This window comes from Bos indicus x Bos taurus, chromosome 5 (genome assembly GCF_003369695.1).
Source record: "Bos indicus x Bos taurus breed Angus x Brahman F1 hybrid chromosome 5, Bos_hybrid_MaternalHap_v2.0, whole genome shotgun sequence".
NCBI classification, from domain to species: Eukaryota; Metazoa; Chordata; class Mammalia; order Artiodactyla; family Bovidae; genus Bos; species Bos indicus x Bos taurus.
Genome location: NC_040080.1, coordinates 70,864,653 through 70,880,255, shown reverse-complemented (window position 1 = coordinate 70,880,255; position 15,603 = coordinate 70,864,653). Strand labels below are relative to the sequence as shown.

Sequence of the window (15,603 nt, the reverse complement as noted above, 5' to 3'; positions counted from 1 at the left end):
ATGAAATGGTGACCCACTCCAGTATTCTCACCTGGAAAATTCCATGAACAGAGGAGCCTGGAGGGCTACAAGGAGCAGTTTTCATTACTGATAAGTAATTAAGTTAGAAGTGCAAAATTATATTAATATTCCATTAGTCCTCTTTCTGCCATCTTCCCATGCTGCCATGATGGTGGCACCATGAATGTCCTGGCTCATGCTTTCAAGAGTATCAACAATGCCTCAAAGAGAGGCAAACATCAAGTTCTTATTAGGCTGTGCTCCAAAGTCATCTTCCATGATGAAGCATGGTTACATTGGCGAATTTGAAATAATCGATGATCACAGGGCTGGGGAGATTGTTGGGAACCTCACAGACAGGCTAAATAAGTGTGGAGTGATCAGCTTCAGATTTGATATGCAACTCAAAGATGTGGAAAAAGGGCAGAATAACCTGCTCCTGTCACATCAGTTTGATCTCACTGTACCAACAACCTCAGCTGGCATCACGGACCATGAATAAGCAAGATGAAAACACACAGCAGGGAAAAGTCCTTGAATTCTTTTTTTAGGGATGTAATACATACATGCAAATAAAATGCCTCAGGGAACTAAAGAAAAAAATTCCATTAGTAACAAAGTTTTACATACCTGTCAATAATTGTTGATATTTCTCAACTGCTGTTTCTTATCATTTTTTTCCCATGGCAAATTTTCTTTTCTTTCTGTAGATCTGAGGAGAAAATTAAGCACTTTGGTCAGCTTAAATCTGAACTTTTTCTTAAAGACAACACGTTGAGGAAGATACTTTGTTTAATTACAGAACTTAAAGTAACAGCCCAGAAAAACTTCATTCTGAAAAGACTTTTCTGGAAAGTAGGTGTTTTGTCTTATTTTTAATCTTTAAAACTTGTTTTACCTGTTTATCAAATGCAGCATATTCAAGCATAAAGTAAAATAGAAATAAATATCTTGTATTCTGATGCTGTAAAAAAATGTTGATTAAATTTAATGCAATCATCTTGATGCTTGAAATGCTGTGATGTAATCAGTGTATATGTGTATGCTGGAGCCAGGGAGATGGAAGAGAGGAGAGAAGTAGCAAAAAGATGGTAGCTCACATGGGCTGGGTTGACAGAATGAAAAAAAGAGAGAGGGTCGGGGGAAGCTCCTGGCATGCAAGTATAAGACAGTGAGATAAAGCAGATATCAAGAAGTTTTATGTGCATGTTCCCCTAAAACAAAAATAGAATTAAATACACTTTTAAGTGTAGGATTGATATATTTTAAAAAATTTTTATTGTGGTAAAAGTCACATAATACAAAACTGCTGCTGCTGCTGCTAAGTTGCTTCAGTCGTGTCCGACTCTGTGCGACCCCATGGACTGCAGCCCACTAGGCTTCTCCATCCATGGGATTCTCCAGGCAAGAACACTGGAGTGGGTTGCCATTTCCTTCTCCAATGCATGAAAGTGGAAATTGAAAGTGAAGTCGCTCAGTCGTGTCTGACTCTTAGCGACCGCATGGACTGCGGCCTACCAGGCTCCTTCGTCCATGGGATTTTCCAGGCAACAGTATTGGAGTGGGGTGCCATTGTCTTCTCCCAATACAAAACTATCTTAACCATATTTAACTGTACAGTTCAGTGGCACTAAGTACATTCACCTTGTTAAAGATGACTCCTGGGCTTCCCTGGCAGTTCAGTGGTAAAAAATCCACCTGCCAGTGCAGGAGACATGGATTTGATCCCTGATCCAGGAAGATTCCACAGGCTGTGGAGCAACTAGGCCTGCAGGCCACAACTACTGAGCCCACACACCCTAGAGCCTGTGCTACACAACAAGAGAAGCAATGAGAAGCCTGAGTATCACTAGAGAGTAGCCCTTGCTTGCCACAACTAGAGAAAAGACTGCACAGCAACGAAGACCCAGATAAATAAACAAATATATAAATAGACAGACAGACTGGTGGGCCGCAGTCCATGGGGTCGCTAAGAGTCGGACACGACTGAGCGACTTCACTTTGACTTTTCACTTTCACACATTGGAGAAGGAGATGGCAACCCACTCCAGTGTTCTTGCCTGGAGAATCCCAGGGACAGGGGAGCCTGGTGGGCTGTCGTCTATGGGGTTGCACAGAGTCGGACACGACTGAAGCGACTTAGCAGCAGCAGACAGACAGACGTAAATAAATAAAATAATTTTTTAAAAAGGTGACTTCTGAGAAGTCAAAGCAATCTAGCTCTCCCACTCGGCAAGTTACAGACTTACTCTGGAAGACTGACTTAGTGTCATTCAGTTTTAGGTAAAGGCATTGAGAAGCCCAGGTGAGTCCTGGTACTGTGCTAATGAGGCTACTGGCCTCATACATAGTTGCTGCCATTTTATTGCACAGTTGGGAGGTGCACAGCTTCCCCCACCATACAAGACAGTCTTGGCTATTTCTTAGATTCTGAGTGCTTCACATGTCTGACGACCAACCATCCTGGTTTACCCAGAGTAAGGTAACAAACTGTTCCAGTGTGTCTGGGACTGAGGAAGTTCATGGCACTTGGGGCTTGTAGTGCAAAAGCTAGACCAATTGCAAGCAAATTGGGATGGCTGATTACCCTAACCAGAGGGCACAGTAGCTATAGAGGATAGTCTGTCAAGTGTTCCCAGCATTGAGGCAGGTAGGGATGATGTAGTGCTGTATCATCTAAAATGCTTGTGCTAGACAGACCCTGTTAGGAATACACCACATTATTAGCTTAGAGCCAGCTCTAATTTTTGGTTCTTGGGTAAGAGGATAGGAAATTATATATATATTTGTAAATTATAATAAAATTAGTATAATTTGAATAATCGAATAATTATAATTATATAATTGTATTCAATAATTTGAATAATTATAGCCATATTCTTATAATAATACTATTATAATAATATAATAAACAACATAATATTATATAATTATAGTAATATATATAGTTGACCCTTGAACATTAGTTTGAACTGCTTGGTCCATTTATATGTTAATTTTTTCAATTGTAAATACTACAGTACTACATGATCACATTTGGTTGAAGCCATGGGTATGGAATCACAGATATGGAGGGCTGACTGTAAGTTATACTCAGATTTTTGATGGTGAAGAGGATGAGCACTTTTAACTCCCCCCAAACCTCTACCCCTTGTTGTTGAAGGATCAACTGTGTATCATTTTCCCTTTTAAAAATCAACTTTATTGGGGTATAATTTTCCTCTGTTAGGTAATTTTTATTCTTCTATTACAATAAAACTTTAAAATTTTGAAAACACTTTTTCATAGACTGACTAAACTGAAAGCTTCAGGAATACAGATATCGTGTCCAGTTAGTCTGTTTTGCTTAAGATGTTATTTGCATTACTTCGCATAGTATTGCCACATGGCTGCATTAAATAGTTATATGTTCAATGAATGAATGAAAGAGTTCTCTATTTTTTTTTTTTTTTGGCCGAACCATGTGGCATACAGGATCTTAGTTCCCCAACCAGGGATCAAACCCGTGTCCCCTGCATTGGGAGCTTGAAGTCTTAACCACTGGACTGCCAAAGAAGTCCCAAAAGAGTTGTCTAGATATGTTTTTTCCCAACCCTTCATTTTTTATTCATGAAGCTTTTTTCCTTCAGTTTTTAAACATATAAAATTTACCATCTTAACCATTTTTAAGTGTGTAGATCAATGTTATGTATCCATGTTGTGTAACCATCACTACCATCCATCTCCAGGCCTCTTTTCATCTTACAGAACTGAAACTATACTCAATAAACAATAATTCCTCATTTCCCCTCCCCCAGCCCCCGGCAACCATGATTTTCCTTTGCGTTTCTATGAGTTTGATTATTCTAAACACCTCATGTAAGTGGAATCATACAGCATTTATCATTTTGTGATTGACTTATTTCACTTGGCATGATGTCTTCCAGATTCACTGAAGTGAAAGGATATGTCAGGATTTCCTTCCTTTTAAGGCTGAATAATATTCCAGACATGTAATACCACATTTTATTTATCCATTCATCCACTGATTAGCACTTGGATTGCTTCTGTGTTTTAATTATTGTGAATAATGTTGTTATGAACATGGATGTGTAAATATCTCTTTAAGACCCTGCTTTCAATTCTTTTTGGAGCCCAGTTAGAAGCAGAATTGCTAAATCATATAGTAATTCTATTGTTAATTTTTTTAGGCACTGCCATACTGTTTTGCACAGCAGCTGTACCATTTTACATTCTCACCAACAGTGCATAAAGTCTCCAGTTTTTCCACTCCTTTTATTTACTGGTTTTTTGAAGCAGTCATTCTGATGGGTGTTAGGGTGTGTCCAGTAGTTTTGATTCACATTTCCCTAATGGTTAGTGACATTGAGCATTTTTTCCCATGCTAACTGGCAATTTGTATATCTTCTTCAGAGAAATACTGGGGTCCAATTTACATATAATTAAATGCACATATATTTTAAGAGTTTAAAGAGTTTTAACATACAGTTTAAAGAGTTTCAGCAAAGGTATATAACTGTATAAGCACCACCCAATCACGATTTAGAACATTTCTATCACCTCTTAGGGCTAAATTGTGCCCTCTGGCACTCAGTTTCCTCTGGCCCACGTCCTCAGGCAACTATTGTATTTTTTGTCATAGATTAATTTTGCTGTTCCTAGAATTCCAGTTACATGGAATTGTACTGGAGTTTGTGTTTGGCTTCTTTTTGACATAATGTTTTTGAGATTCTTCCATGTTGTTGCTAGTAGGTGGAAGATATTTTAAACGTGAAAATTCCTGAACCACTGAGCAGGTGGGAGATTACAATAATCACTGATATTTATTAAGCATGTATAATATGTTGAGTACAGTTCAGGCTTTACGAATAATGTCTTATCAATCCTAACATCAACTTCATGAGGTGATTCTATTAATCCCATTTTAGAGATGAAGAGCTATAGAATATATAAGTAATTTGCCAAACATCCTGCACCTACCCAGTGGCGGAACTGGGCTTCCTAGGTGGCTCAAGTGGTAAAGAATCCACTTGCCAATGCAGAAGATGTGGGTTTGATCCCTGGGTTGGGACAGTCTCCTAGAGGAGGAAATGGCAACCCACTCCAGTGTTCTTGCCTGGAGAATCCCATGGACAGAGGAGCCTGGGGGCTACAGTCCATGGGGTCGCAAAGAGTTGGACACAACTGAGCACACATGCAGCCTGGCTCCAGAGTCAGCGTGTAAAGCTACCATACTCTGCTAATTTACCAGGGCACTGGGCAAATCCCAGCACTTCTCAGTGGGCCAAGGTGTCCATTTGCCCCTCTTCTCCTTCCCATTCTCCATTTGCCATCCCGGCCTTTTCTCATGCCACATTAACTACATAAGAGCAAACATGTACCTGTCTAAACAAGGAGTCTAGGTTGCCACAAGTAAATGAAAAAGTCCTGGGGAGAAAAGGAACAACAGATAGATAGAAAACAGAAGCAATTACATCCTATTTCTCATTAGTACCAACTTGCCTCATTTCATGGGCCAGTGCTTATTGTCGTGCTCGATTATCTCATGAGACTGGATAGGAACACACACAAAAAATTTGTTCCCCCACTCTTAAGTCAGTGTTTATTTTGGCAGAAATGGCAATCTACATTTCCACTGTTTTAACAGAAGTATTATAATCATTCTGCACCATCTTCACAGGCTGTACCACTGCCATTCATTTGTTTTTGAATTAGTAAACGTTTCACAATGAGTGCTTTTCTAGACATATTCTCACAAAAGCCATATTACTTTGGAAAGGCTGGATATATAGAGGCCCCCATTTAACACCTTGTTATTCCAGGTGACTTAATGACTTGCCTAAATTATATACCTACTTCTGGATGATCTTCAGTATTAATGGTGAAGCTGTCTCCCAGCATCACCTGCTCATTTTTAGCTCTGGCTCTGTTCAGTAGGACAGTGGTCTCCTGGTTTTAAGTAAAGGTATGTTTTCAATTTGGGTTATGCTAACGTTAATGACAGAGATTATAAATCCCTTTCTCCCTAATCAAAGAACAAATAATTTCTTATTTTTATTATGGAAGAATCGACAGTTTTGCCAACAGGTAACTCAGGGAGGCCTGGCATGCAGCAGCCCATGGGGTCGCAAAGAGTCAGACAAGACTGAGCGACTGAACTGAACTGAACTGAATTACCATTTCTTTCCTGCTTGCTTTCACAGACCAGTGACCTTTTCTATTTCCTAGTGAACAAACTTCATGAATACTTGCCAGAGTCTAGGGATAAGAATGCACTTCACAATAGAAGCCAAAGGGCTGATGAGCTGGTGTAAGTACTAACTGGATAATCACAGATATTTTTTCCTTAGGATGTTAAATAAATAGAAGGCACTGGGCAAAATATGTACTGTTTTAATGATAAATAGTGCTGCAAATTTTGCTTCACATAGATTTTTTAAAATAGCATTTATTTTGTTCTAATTGTGTGGTCAAAAACTACACAAGGAACTAGTAATACTGGCTGTCCCCAAAGGGGAAAAAAATCAATTTTTTTTACATTTGAAATTTTACATTTTTTTACATTTGAAATTTTGAAAAATTACCTACTTGAAACAGTTAAGATGATTAAATTTTGTTTTAAAATAGTGTGATTATCATTAAAACTTTGCAAAAAATAAGTACAAAAATCAATATGATAATGACTTGTAATCCTGACATGCACTTATTAATTTATTCATTCAACAAATATTTCTGAGTGCTTACCATGTAGCCATCACAGAGTAGGCTTGCAACCAATGCTGGCGATTTGATATATAGAATTTCCTTCCTATACTTTTTTTAAATGGGTATCTGAATGTAATTCTATTAAGGATTACTGATTTTGTGAAATTCTGAACTCATAATGAAGTCATGCCATTTCTGTGACATTTTTCCTCTCTGTTTTACAGGGTGTGCATTGAAATTATACAGACTCTGGGACGGATGTTCAGAGAAACAGAAACTGAGTCATTGCGCCTGAACATATTAGCAGCTAAGAAGTAAGGCCTTTTAAAAATTGAGATCTTGTAGCTGCAACCCACTAACTACTCTTTCAAGTGTCTTCTAGAACTCATAATTCTCTGACTTCTCTGCTTGATCCCTTTGTAAATATATTAAACTCTTTTGTCTCTCACTTCCTTCTGTGATGAACAGATTAACTGGTGCAAACTGAGTTCTCTCTGATTACTGAGGGCACAAAGATTTTGTTATCCTAAGTTTATCTTTTGTCATCATCTGAAGACCAAGGGGCTTTCCCGGTGGCTTAGTGGTAAGAATCTGCCTGCAATGCAGGAACTGCAGGAGACACAGGTTTGATCTCTGGGTTGGGAAGATCCCCTGAAAGAGGGCATAGCAACCCACTCCGGTATTCTTGCCTGCAGAACCCCATGGATAGAGGAGCCTGGTGGGCTACAGTTTATAGGGTCGCAAAGAGTTGGACACGACCAAAACAACTTAGGATACATACAATCTTGGAGTGAATATTGGAGGGTAAGAGGTGTAATAAAGTTACTCCAAAATATGTGTCCCAGAGAAGAGAGAAATTTACATCTTTCTTACATATTAGTCCAGAGTAAAGAGCCATGCTTTTTGCTATAAGACCAGCCAGAGACCTAGGTTTCCTCCTTTTTGTTGCTCTACTGTCTTCTATCATATGCTATCTTTGTCCTCATGGTTAGCTGGCTGAACTTCTTGCCTTCACCACACCCTGTGGGAATCAGGAAGGGCAAATAAATTTCTTCTTCTTTTTACTTAGGAATATATTTTTATTTACTTGTTTTTTTAATTGGAGTATAATTGCTTTATAATGTTGTTTAGTTTCTGCTGTACAACGACGTGAATCAGCTGTAAGTATACATACATCCCCTCTCTCGATCTCGTCTGCTCCCCCTTCCGCCCTCCCCACTGCTGCAAATCCTACTCCTCTAGGCCATCACAGAGCACCCAGCTGAGCTTCCTGTGCTATATAGCAGCTTCCCAAATTTCTTTTTAAAGCAAGGCACAGAAGACTTTTGTTGTTGTTGTTCAGTCACTAAGTCATGTTCCACTCTTTGAGACCCCATGGACTGCATAATAGTTTTGCTTTCCTTCTATTGGTGAGAATTTTAGGCATACGGCATTTCTAGCCACAAAAAAGGCTGCAAAATGTGTCTGTAGTTGGACTTCTATATGCCTAGCTAAACTTTAGATGGCAATGGGACAGCTGTTATTCAAAGGAAGAATGGGAGAATGTATAGTGTGGGACAATAGCATTCTTTGCCACAGAAAGTGTGTGTTTGCATATTAGCTGTTGGACCTTTTTATGAGATTTATAGGCTATGAATTATATCCCTGGGCAATGGTCTGGCTAAAATCTTAATTTCCTCCCACCCTTTTAATCAACTGTTTATCTACATTTCTTGCATCATAAAGTGGAAAGAAGGAGGAGCGCCATGGACTCTGAAACATTTGAACTGGAAGGAAGAATAAGAACTTTTAGTACTATTTTGTCCAGGCTATTTATTAGAGACTTTTACAAATAAATTTTACTGATAATGGTCATTAGCATATCTTAAGCAACTTGCTGTGGGTCAAGGACTATAGGCATACTGTGCTTTACAGCAGGGTGGTCAAATGTTTCTGCAAAAGGCTACATAGTCTCTGTTGAAACTACTTAATTCTGCCATTGTCACAAAAGCAGCCATAGACAATATGCAAAGGAAAGGGCACAGCGGTATTCCAATAAAGTTTTATTTATAAAAACAGGCTCTGGGCTATTGGGCCTGCAGGCCATAGTTTGTTGACCCCTACTCCACAGCATACAAGGAAAATATACTGCTGTTTTCTCTGCATACTTCTTTATGTAGTTGACAATACTGCCCTTTTCCCAATATCCAAGAGAGAGATTCAAAATTATGTCTGATATTTATGTCTTCTCCCACACTGAAGTTATTGCTAAATCACGTTACCCCCTTGGTCCACCTTTTGGTCTCTACTTTTCTTTATCCTAATTGGAGAAAATCATTCTTACCAATCTCTGTTGGAAAGTGTTGCATTTTAATTGCTCTGTCTTAACTTGGTTCTGCCACATCAGCCCTACTGTATCAAGCTTCTTTCCTGATACAACAAATTCTTCTCATGTTCTTTGGTACATATAGTATATTGCTATAGTTGGTTGTAATATTAACTTTTCAGTCAATTTTTATATTCATAGTGGTCAAATCATGTTATCTGTACCATTAACTAGCACAACTAATAATCTATTGCCATGTAACAAATTATTGAGTTGGTCAAAAAGTTCATTTGGGTTTTTCCATAGATCTTACAGGAAGACCCAAATGAACTTTTTGACCAACCCAATACCACAAATTTAGTGGCTTCAATAATATCTGACAGTTTCTGTGGATCAGAAAATCTGGATACAGCTTAGCTGGCTCCTCTGCTCAGGGTCTCACAAGGATGTAATCAAGGTGGTTGGCTGGGGCTGCAGTCTCAGGCTTGGGGCCCTCTTCCAAACTCATTTGGGTAGTTGTTAGCAGAATTAATTTCCTTATAGCTGTAAAACTCATGACAGCTTGCTTCTTGGCAGGAGAATATCTCTGAGCTCAGAAAAGGCCCAAACTCTCTTTTAAAGGACTCACCTCATTAGCTTAGGCCCACTCAGGATGATCTCTCTTTGATTAACTCAAAAGTCAACTCACTGGGGATCTTAATTACATTTGCAAAATTTCTTCACCTTTCTCATCTAACATAACTTAATGACGAGAATGAAAGCCTAATATGTTCCCAGGTCCTGACCATACTTTAGGGAAGGGATCATATAGAGTGTATATACTACAGGATGCAAATCTCGGAAGCCATATTAAAACTCTGCTTAACAAAATAACACAGAATGACTTATGAGACCATGAATGTGCCCTTCAAAGTCTGTACTTTAAGATACTGTAATATTAAAAAAAATCTTACACTGGGAATAACAATCTAAACAATAAAAGTATCAAACTGTTGGTACCATTTTTAAGGGTGTGATGTCAACCCTAAGGTGTCTATTATAATGAGTCAGGATGAAATACCATTTTAGAATAAAATTTATTTTATCTGTTATTGACTTTATGGATTTTAAATTGAGTTGGCAGAAGGGACAGATTGCAGAAGGCATAGATTTAAAATTAAATTCCATTTGAGAAAATAAAAAAACTTTTATTCATTTCAGCATTTTCCTCTTTATTTCTTTCATAAAGAGATTTTATTAGTTCAACCCACTTCATTGTATTCTTGAAATATGCCATAACCCTTCCTTTTTTTCAGTACTCTTATGGTTGAAGTCATGTATTCAACTTACCACAGTGACTCAGAATTTGAGAGTACCTCCCTTTAGCCTAGGATATATGATAGTTTGAAAAGAAGCTGTTGCTGAAAATAAAGGACTATAATTAAATATTACAGTGAATGGAATATCAATTCAAACTTAGTATCAGGAAAGCTTCTAAATAGATTATTTTGTTGATTTTGGAAGTATCTTCTGAAAATAGACTGGCTGTTTTAAAACAGCCTGAATAAAACATTAGCAAATATCCTGTAGGACATATCCTGCTTTTTTTGAGCAATGTGGTAACTGACAATGTGCTAACTTCTTTTGCAGATATGAGAACTAGATTTGTTTTTTGAGTTGGTGAAAGGAGGGGAATTGCATTTTTATTAGAATTTTGGTAAACTTATCATGGTAATGATTTAAATGACTGTAAAAAGATTAGGAAGCCTCCAAATATTACTAAATAAGATTGTTTATATTCTTTATTCCCTTATGAAAGGAATGCTTAAGAATATAGAGGATTTTTATATAGTCCTATATGTACATTCTTTTATTGCTCCTCTATGTCAAAACTTCTCTGATATTGTCTTCAATTAGGGAACGGATTTTTCTAGTGGTCTGCCTTCAGCTTTTTTTCAACCTTACAGGCGTTGTACTATACATATGAAAATGGGATTACTGACCCAGCTTCTCAGGAAGCATGTTTTGAATTGTGATTTTTGTGTGTGTGAGCCTTTTTATTTTCAAACAGCATGATATATTATTCAAATATGCAGTAACATTTAAGTGGGTTATTAGTATATGTTAGGGGACTGTACACTGCATTTGAAAGACGTGAAGTTTAATACTACTTTTATTCACTAATAGCTAGCGATCTTTAGTTAACAATAGACCTCTGAGACGGTTTGTTACAAACGGTTTCTAGAGTCAAAAAACTCTACGATATCACTTATATGTAGAATCTAAAAAATAAGACTAATGAATCTAACAAAAAAGAAGCAGACTCACAGATATAAAGAACAAACTAAGTGCTCTAACCATTGGGCAGAGGGATGGAGGGAGGGGCAAAATAGAGGTAGGGAGCTAAGAGTACAAACTACTATGTATAAAATAAATAAGCTGCAAGGATGTATTGTACAAGACAGGGAATATAGCCAATAGTGTGTAATAAGTATAAATGGAGTATAACCTATAAAATTTTTTGAATCACTACTGTATACATAATATTATAAATCAATTATACCTCAATTAAAATAAACAGTCCACAGTGCTTCATACTTTTAAATATAATTACACTCAGTGCCTGCAAACTTGGTGTCACTGCTTTTCTTTTTAAACTTAACTCACTAATTGCCTTTATTTTTTTTCAGGGGAACACTATTTAACCTTTTGGTAATTTTAATTAGCGAGCCTCAGATTCCAAAATCCGGTCCTGTGTTTGACATCCAGTTGGTGGCTGACTCAACTTTAGTTGAGATGTCTTTGGATGATGAGGTGAGATGAAAGTTTTGGAATAGACTAATTACAATATATAGGAGTTCTTCTATGTGGACCATGAGTCTTAGAATATAGAAATATAATTAAATCAAAGTTAATATTTTGTTATTAACCTCAAAACTTAGCTATTTGTCAATATTATATCCATTTTATATGTTTTAAAGTATGCATACTGAGAAAACAGTATTCTGTATATATTAGATAAATCTGTTTAACATCTGTCTCTGTAAAATATTTATGTATATAATTCCACAGCAGGGGTCTAATGGGTAAAAAAGCACTGTCTTAGAGATATATCAGGGTTAACGTTCTTGTTTTCGTTTATCATTTCCTTACCTATCTAAGTAGTGCAAAGAGCATTAGTTGTTTAAAGTTTTACTAAAACATTAGAGGTGCCTAATGTAATTACTCTGAGAGAATAAATCAGGTTATTATTAGTTTGAGTAGGCCAACACAGAATTTCTTTAAAGGGTGGACATGATTTGATAGTTCTTGAACACACAATCAGAGTTATGTTTTAGAAAGGTCTTAAATTCACTCATTTATTCAATAAATATTTATTGAGTGTCTGTTATGAGCCAAACAGTGTGCTAGGCAGCAGGCTGCAAATAAAAAGCAAAATAGACACAACTTCTGCCCTCATAGGTTGAAGAGACAGGCATTAATTGGTCAAATATAACATCAAATATTATTACAGACTGTATATGGAGTATCTGCAGTACCAGTTTCAACACTGGAATGAGTGGATTAGGGATAAAAGAGGAGGATGGAAACAAGACTGACAGAGATGTTAAGAAGCGAGTGCTGTAGTCCAGCTGAGGGATGACAGGGGCCAAGACGCAAGCCTTCCTTGACCCCCAGACAACACTAGGCTTTCTTTTTACAGCTCTCCCAACTTCCTGTGCCTTTCTTCCACAGCCCTTGTCTCAGTGTATAACTGTGTATTTATTTATGTGATTATTAGATTGATATCTGTTCCCCACTAGATTTGCAATCCCATGGACTGTAGTCTACCAGGCTTCTCTGTCCATGGGATTTTCCAGGCAAGAGTACTGGAGTGGGTTGCCATTTCCTTCTTCAGGGGATCTTCCTGACCCAGGGATCGAACCCAGGTCTCCTGCATTGCAGGCAGACGCTTGACCCTCTGAGCCACCAGGGAAGCCCTTGTATATTCCACCAGGGCAGTAACCACATCTCTGTTACTCTCCATTAGTACAGTACGGGACTCCAGTGAGTACTGTGTCTGATGCATGTTTGTTCAATAAATAAATGAAAAAAGAAAGATGGTAATTGTGAAGAGGAAAGATTCCAGAAATTTTTAGGAATCTGAGTGGATAAAAATATAAAGAATTAATATTAGATGACTTTTAGATTCTGGTCTGGGTGACAGATAACAACATAACAAGAATAGTAGGTTTAAAGGGGAAATAATGAGCTTGGTTTTAGATTAGTTTATTTGATTTGCCTTTGATATTTCCATATGAAAACATCCAGTGAGCAGTGTAGACAGGTCTGAATTTCCTTTTTTTGGACCTGCTGGTCTTTTGCACCTGGGCTATGAATGAAACCATGAGCAGATTATATAAATTCTGGTTCCAAGGTCTAATAGAGCAGGTGGTTTCAAACTAGAACTCTTCCTTGCAAAGGATAGTTAGGGAAAATGTGGGGCCTTGTAGCATGCCTACAGACACAGTTCTCATGCACCAAGTGGCCTGTGGGCTAGGAGACAGCTTCACCAACTGTTTGAATTTCTTGAGAACAACCACCACAAAATTTCTCTAACTCTACATTTACCCATACCACAGAAGGAGTTATCCTTCAAGTTGGGCATAAGACTTAATTCCCTGGAGAATCTCCTACTTCAATTCTGGGGAGTATATGTCTACATTCTTGAAAGGAAGCAGGATGGTTGATCTGAATGACACTGCAAATCAGTGTGCATTTTTTTTGCATGTCAGTATTCTGTAGGCTGTACCTTCTTTTCCTGACCCAGTTTCTTAGCCATTATTATATGTGCAGTCATTTTATGAGAGCAACTTTTTTGAGAATGATTGAATCAAACAGAACAAGAAAATTAACCACACTAATACTTTCTACTGATCATAAATTCTTTTTATAAATACCTAAGGAGAACCAGAAGAAATGATTATTTTCTGGCTCTGCCAATGATACTGCATTGATTACTATTTAAAATTCTAGTTACAGAAGCTTATCCTGGAATATACAGATACAGCTACAGCACTTTTGTATGAGATACTTCTTGTCTTTCAGCAGGTACAATGGTTTTATTATACATACTATATTGTGTCATTATCTTGTATGTCATGATCATTATATGATGTATACTGTTGTTGTTGAGTCATTAAGTCACATCTGACTCTTTTGTGACCCTATGCATGGTAGCCTTCAAGGCTCCTCTGTCCATGGTATTTCCCAGGCACGAATACTGGAGCGGGCTGCCATTTTCTTCTCCAGGGGATCTTTACAACTCAGGAATCAAACCCGCGTCTCCTGTATTGGCAGGCTAATTCTTTACCACCAAGCCACCTGGGAAGCCCTGTTATATGATATATATATATATTCTATAATTAAAATGCTTGTATTAGAGATAATCTCCAAAATTGGGTGATGTAAATGATAGGACTACTATTGCTCCTAAGTGTTCATCTAGCTTATGTTCCTAAATACTCATCTTAAAGATCTGATTAATCAGGATAAAATATATTTGAAAAGGAATATCTTTTTAGCTATGTTTTACCTTCATGAATATAACTTGCTTATTTCCTTGCATTTTTTTTTTAGGGAAATATTGGATTGGAGTCAACAAAGTTTGCTATTAGCTGGATAATGTCCTTTCTACAAAGTTGTCCTCCCATAGTAAGTACCTTCTAGAAGCAGAAACAAAACTATCACTCAAGGCTGATGAAACAGATGCTCTTGTGCTTAATTAATGACTATTTCTCTATAAGGGGTCAAGTTTATAAAACAGAAGAAAATGTACATTTGATAATTTTATTAGTCAAAATAAAATACTTTTCTATTTGGGGCCTGAATGTTTAAGATATTGAAATAACATCTTAAATGTGATTTTTATTTAATGAAAAGCCCTAAGATATACGTAGAAAATAGAATTTTAAAACACTGGCTGTATAATTAAGTGAAAAACACGAACATTCATCTTAAACAGTGAGTGTGAGTTGGCGAGTATGAGTAGCACACTTTTAGTGCTGAGGCCACTCTGTCCTGGCAGCCGCCATCCTGGTCTGTGGTATCACCACCTCTCTCCTTGACACTCTAATTGCATCTACATGGTCTGTCCTGTCCTTCCACCAAACTACAGTCAAAGGAATCTATTCAAAATAAAAAATCTGATTATGTCATCACTTGCTTTAAATCACGTGCTCATAATAAATGAAGACAACAAATGAAGACTAGAAACTTGAATATGGCCTACAAGGCTGTGCATGTTATAACCCTACAGCCTCATTTGGTCCCTCACTCTGCCAGCTATGTGGGTCTCATACCCACTGCCCACCCTGATACTCCCAACTCCATCACATGGTCTTTACCATTCCCTCTGTCTGTCTGCTTGAAGTGCTTTTTTCTTCTTTTTACACCTAATTAACTCCTACTCATCCTCAGGCCTCAGTGCCCCTTGCTTGTGTGGGGTGGAGGTGATGATTCTCTCATTCTGATTATATCAGATTCTTCCATCACAGGCACACATTGTCAGAGCATGGCGACTTTTTCCTTTTCTACATAGGACTTGTTACTGTTGCAGTCTACACTGTGTTATT

The 15,603-nt window shown here is 37.5% G+C and overlaps 1 protein-coding gene and 1 pseudogene across 1 annotated transcript in view; both read left to right on the top strand.

The window, feature by feature from the left end:
- C5H12orf56 (chromosome 5 C12orf56 homolog) overlaps positions 1–15,603 on the top strand; it is a 76,669-nt gene that overhangs the window by 55,235 nt on the left and 5,831 nt on the right. The window contains exons 6-11 of the mRNA XM_027542436.1: positions 711–855; positions 6,204–6,310; positions 6,930–7,019; positions 11,680–11,803; positions 14,006–14,080; positions 14,609–14,683. Coding sequence (XP_027398237.1) covers positions 711–855; positions 6,204–6,310; positions 6,930–7,019; positions 11,680–11,803; positions 14,006–14,080; positions 14,609–14,683 — 616 coding nt within the window. The remainder of the gene's footprint in view (positions 1–710; positions 856–6,203; positions 6,311–6,929; positions 7,020–11,679; positions 11,804–14,005; positions 14,081–14,608; positions 14,684–15,603) is intronic.
- LOC113893023 lies at positions 12–538 on the top strand (annotated as a pseudogene).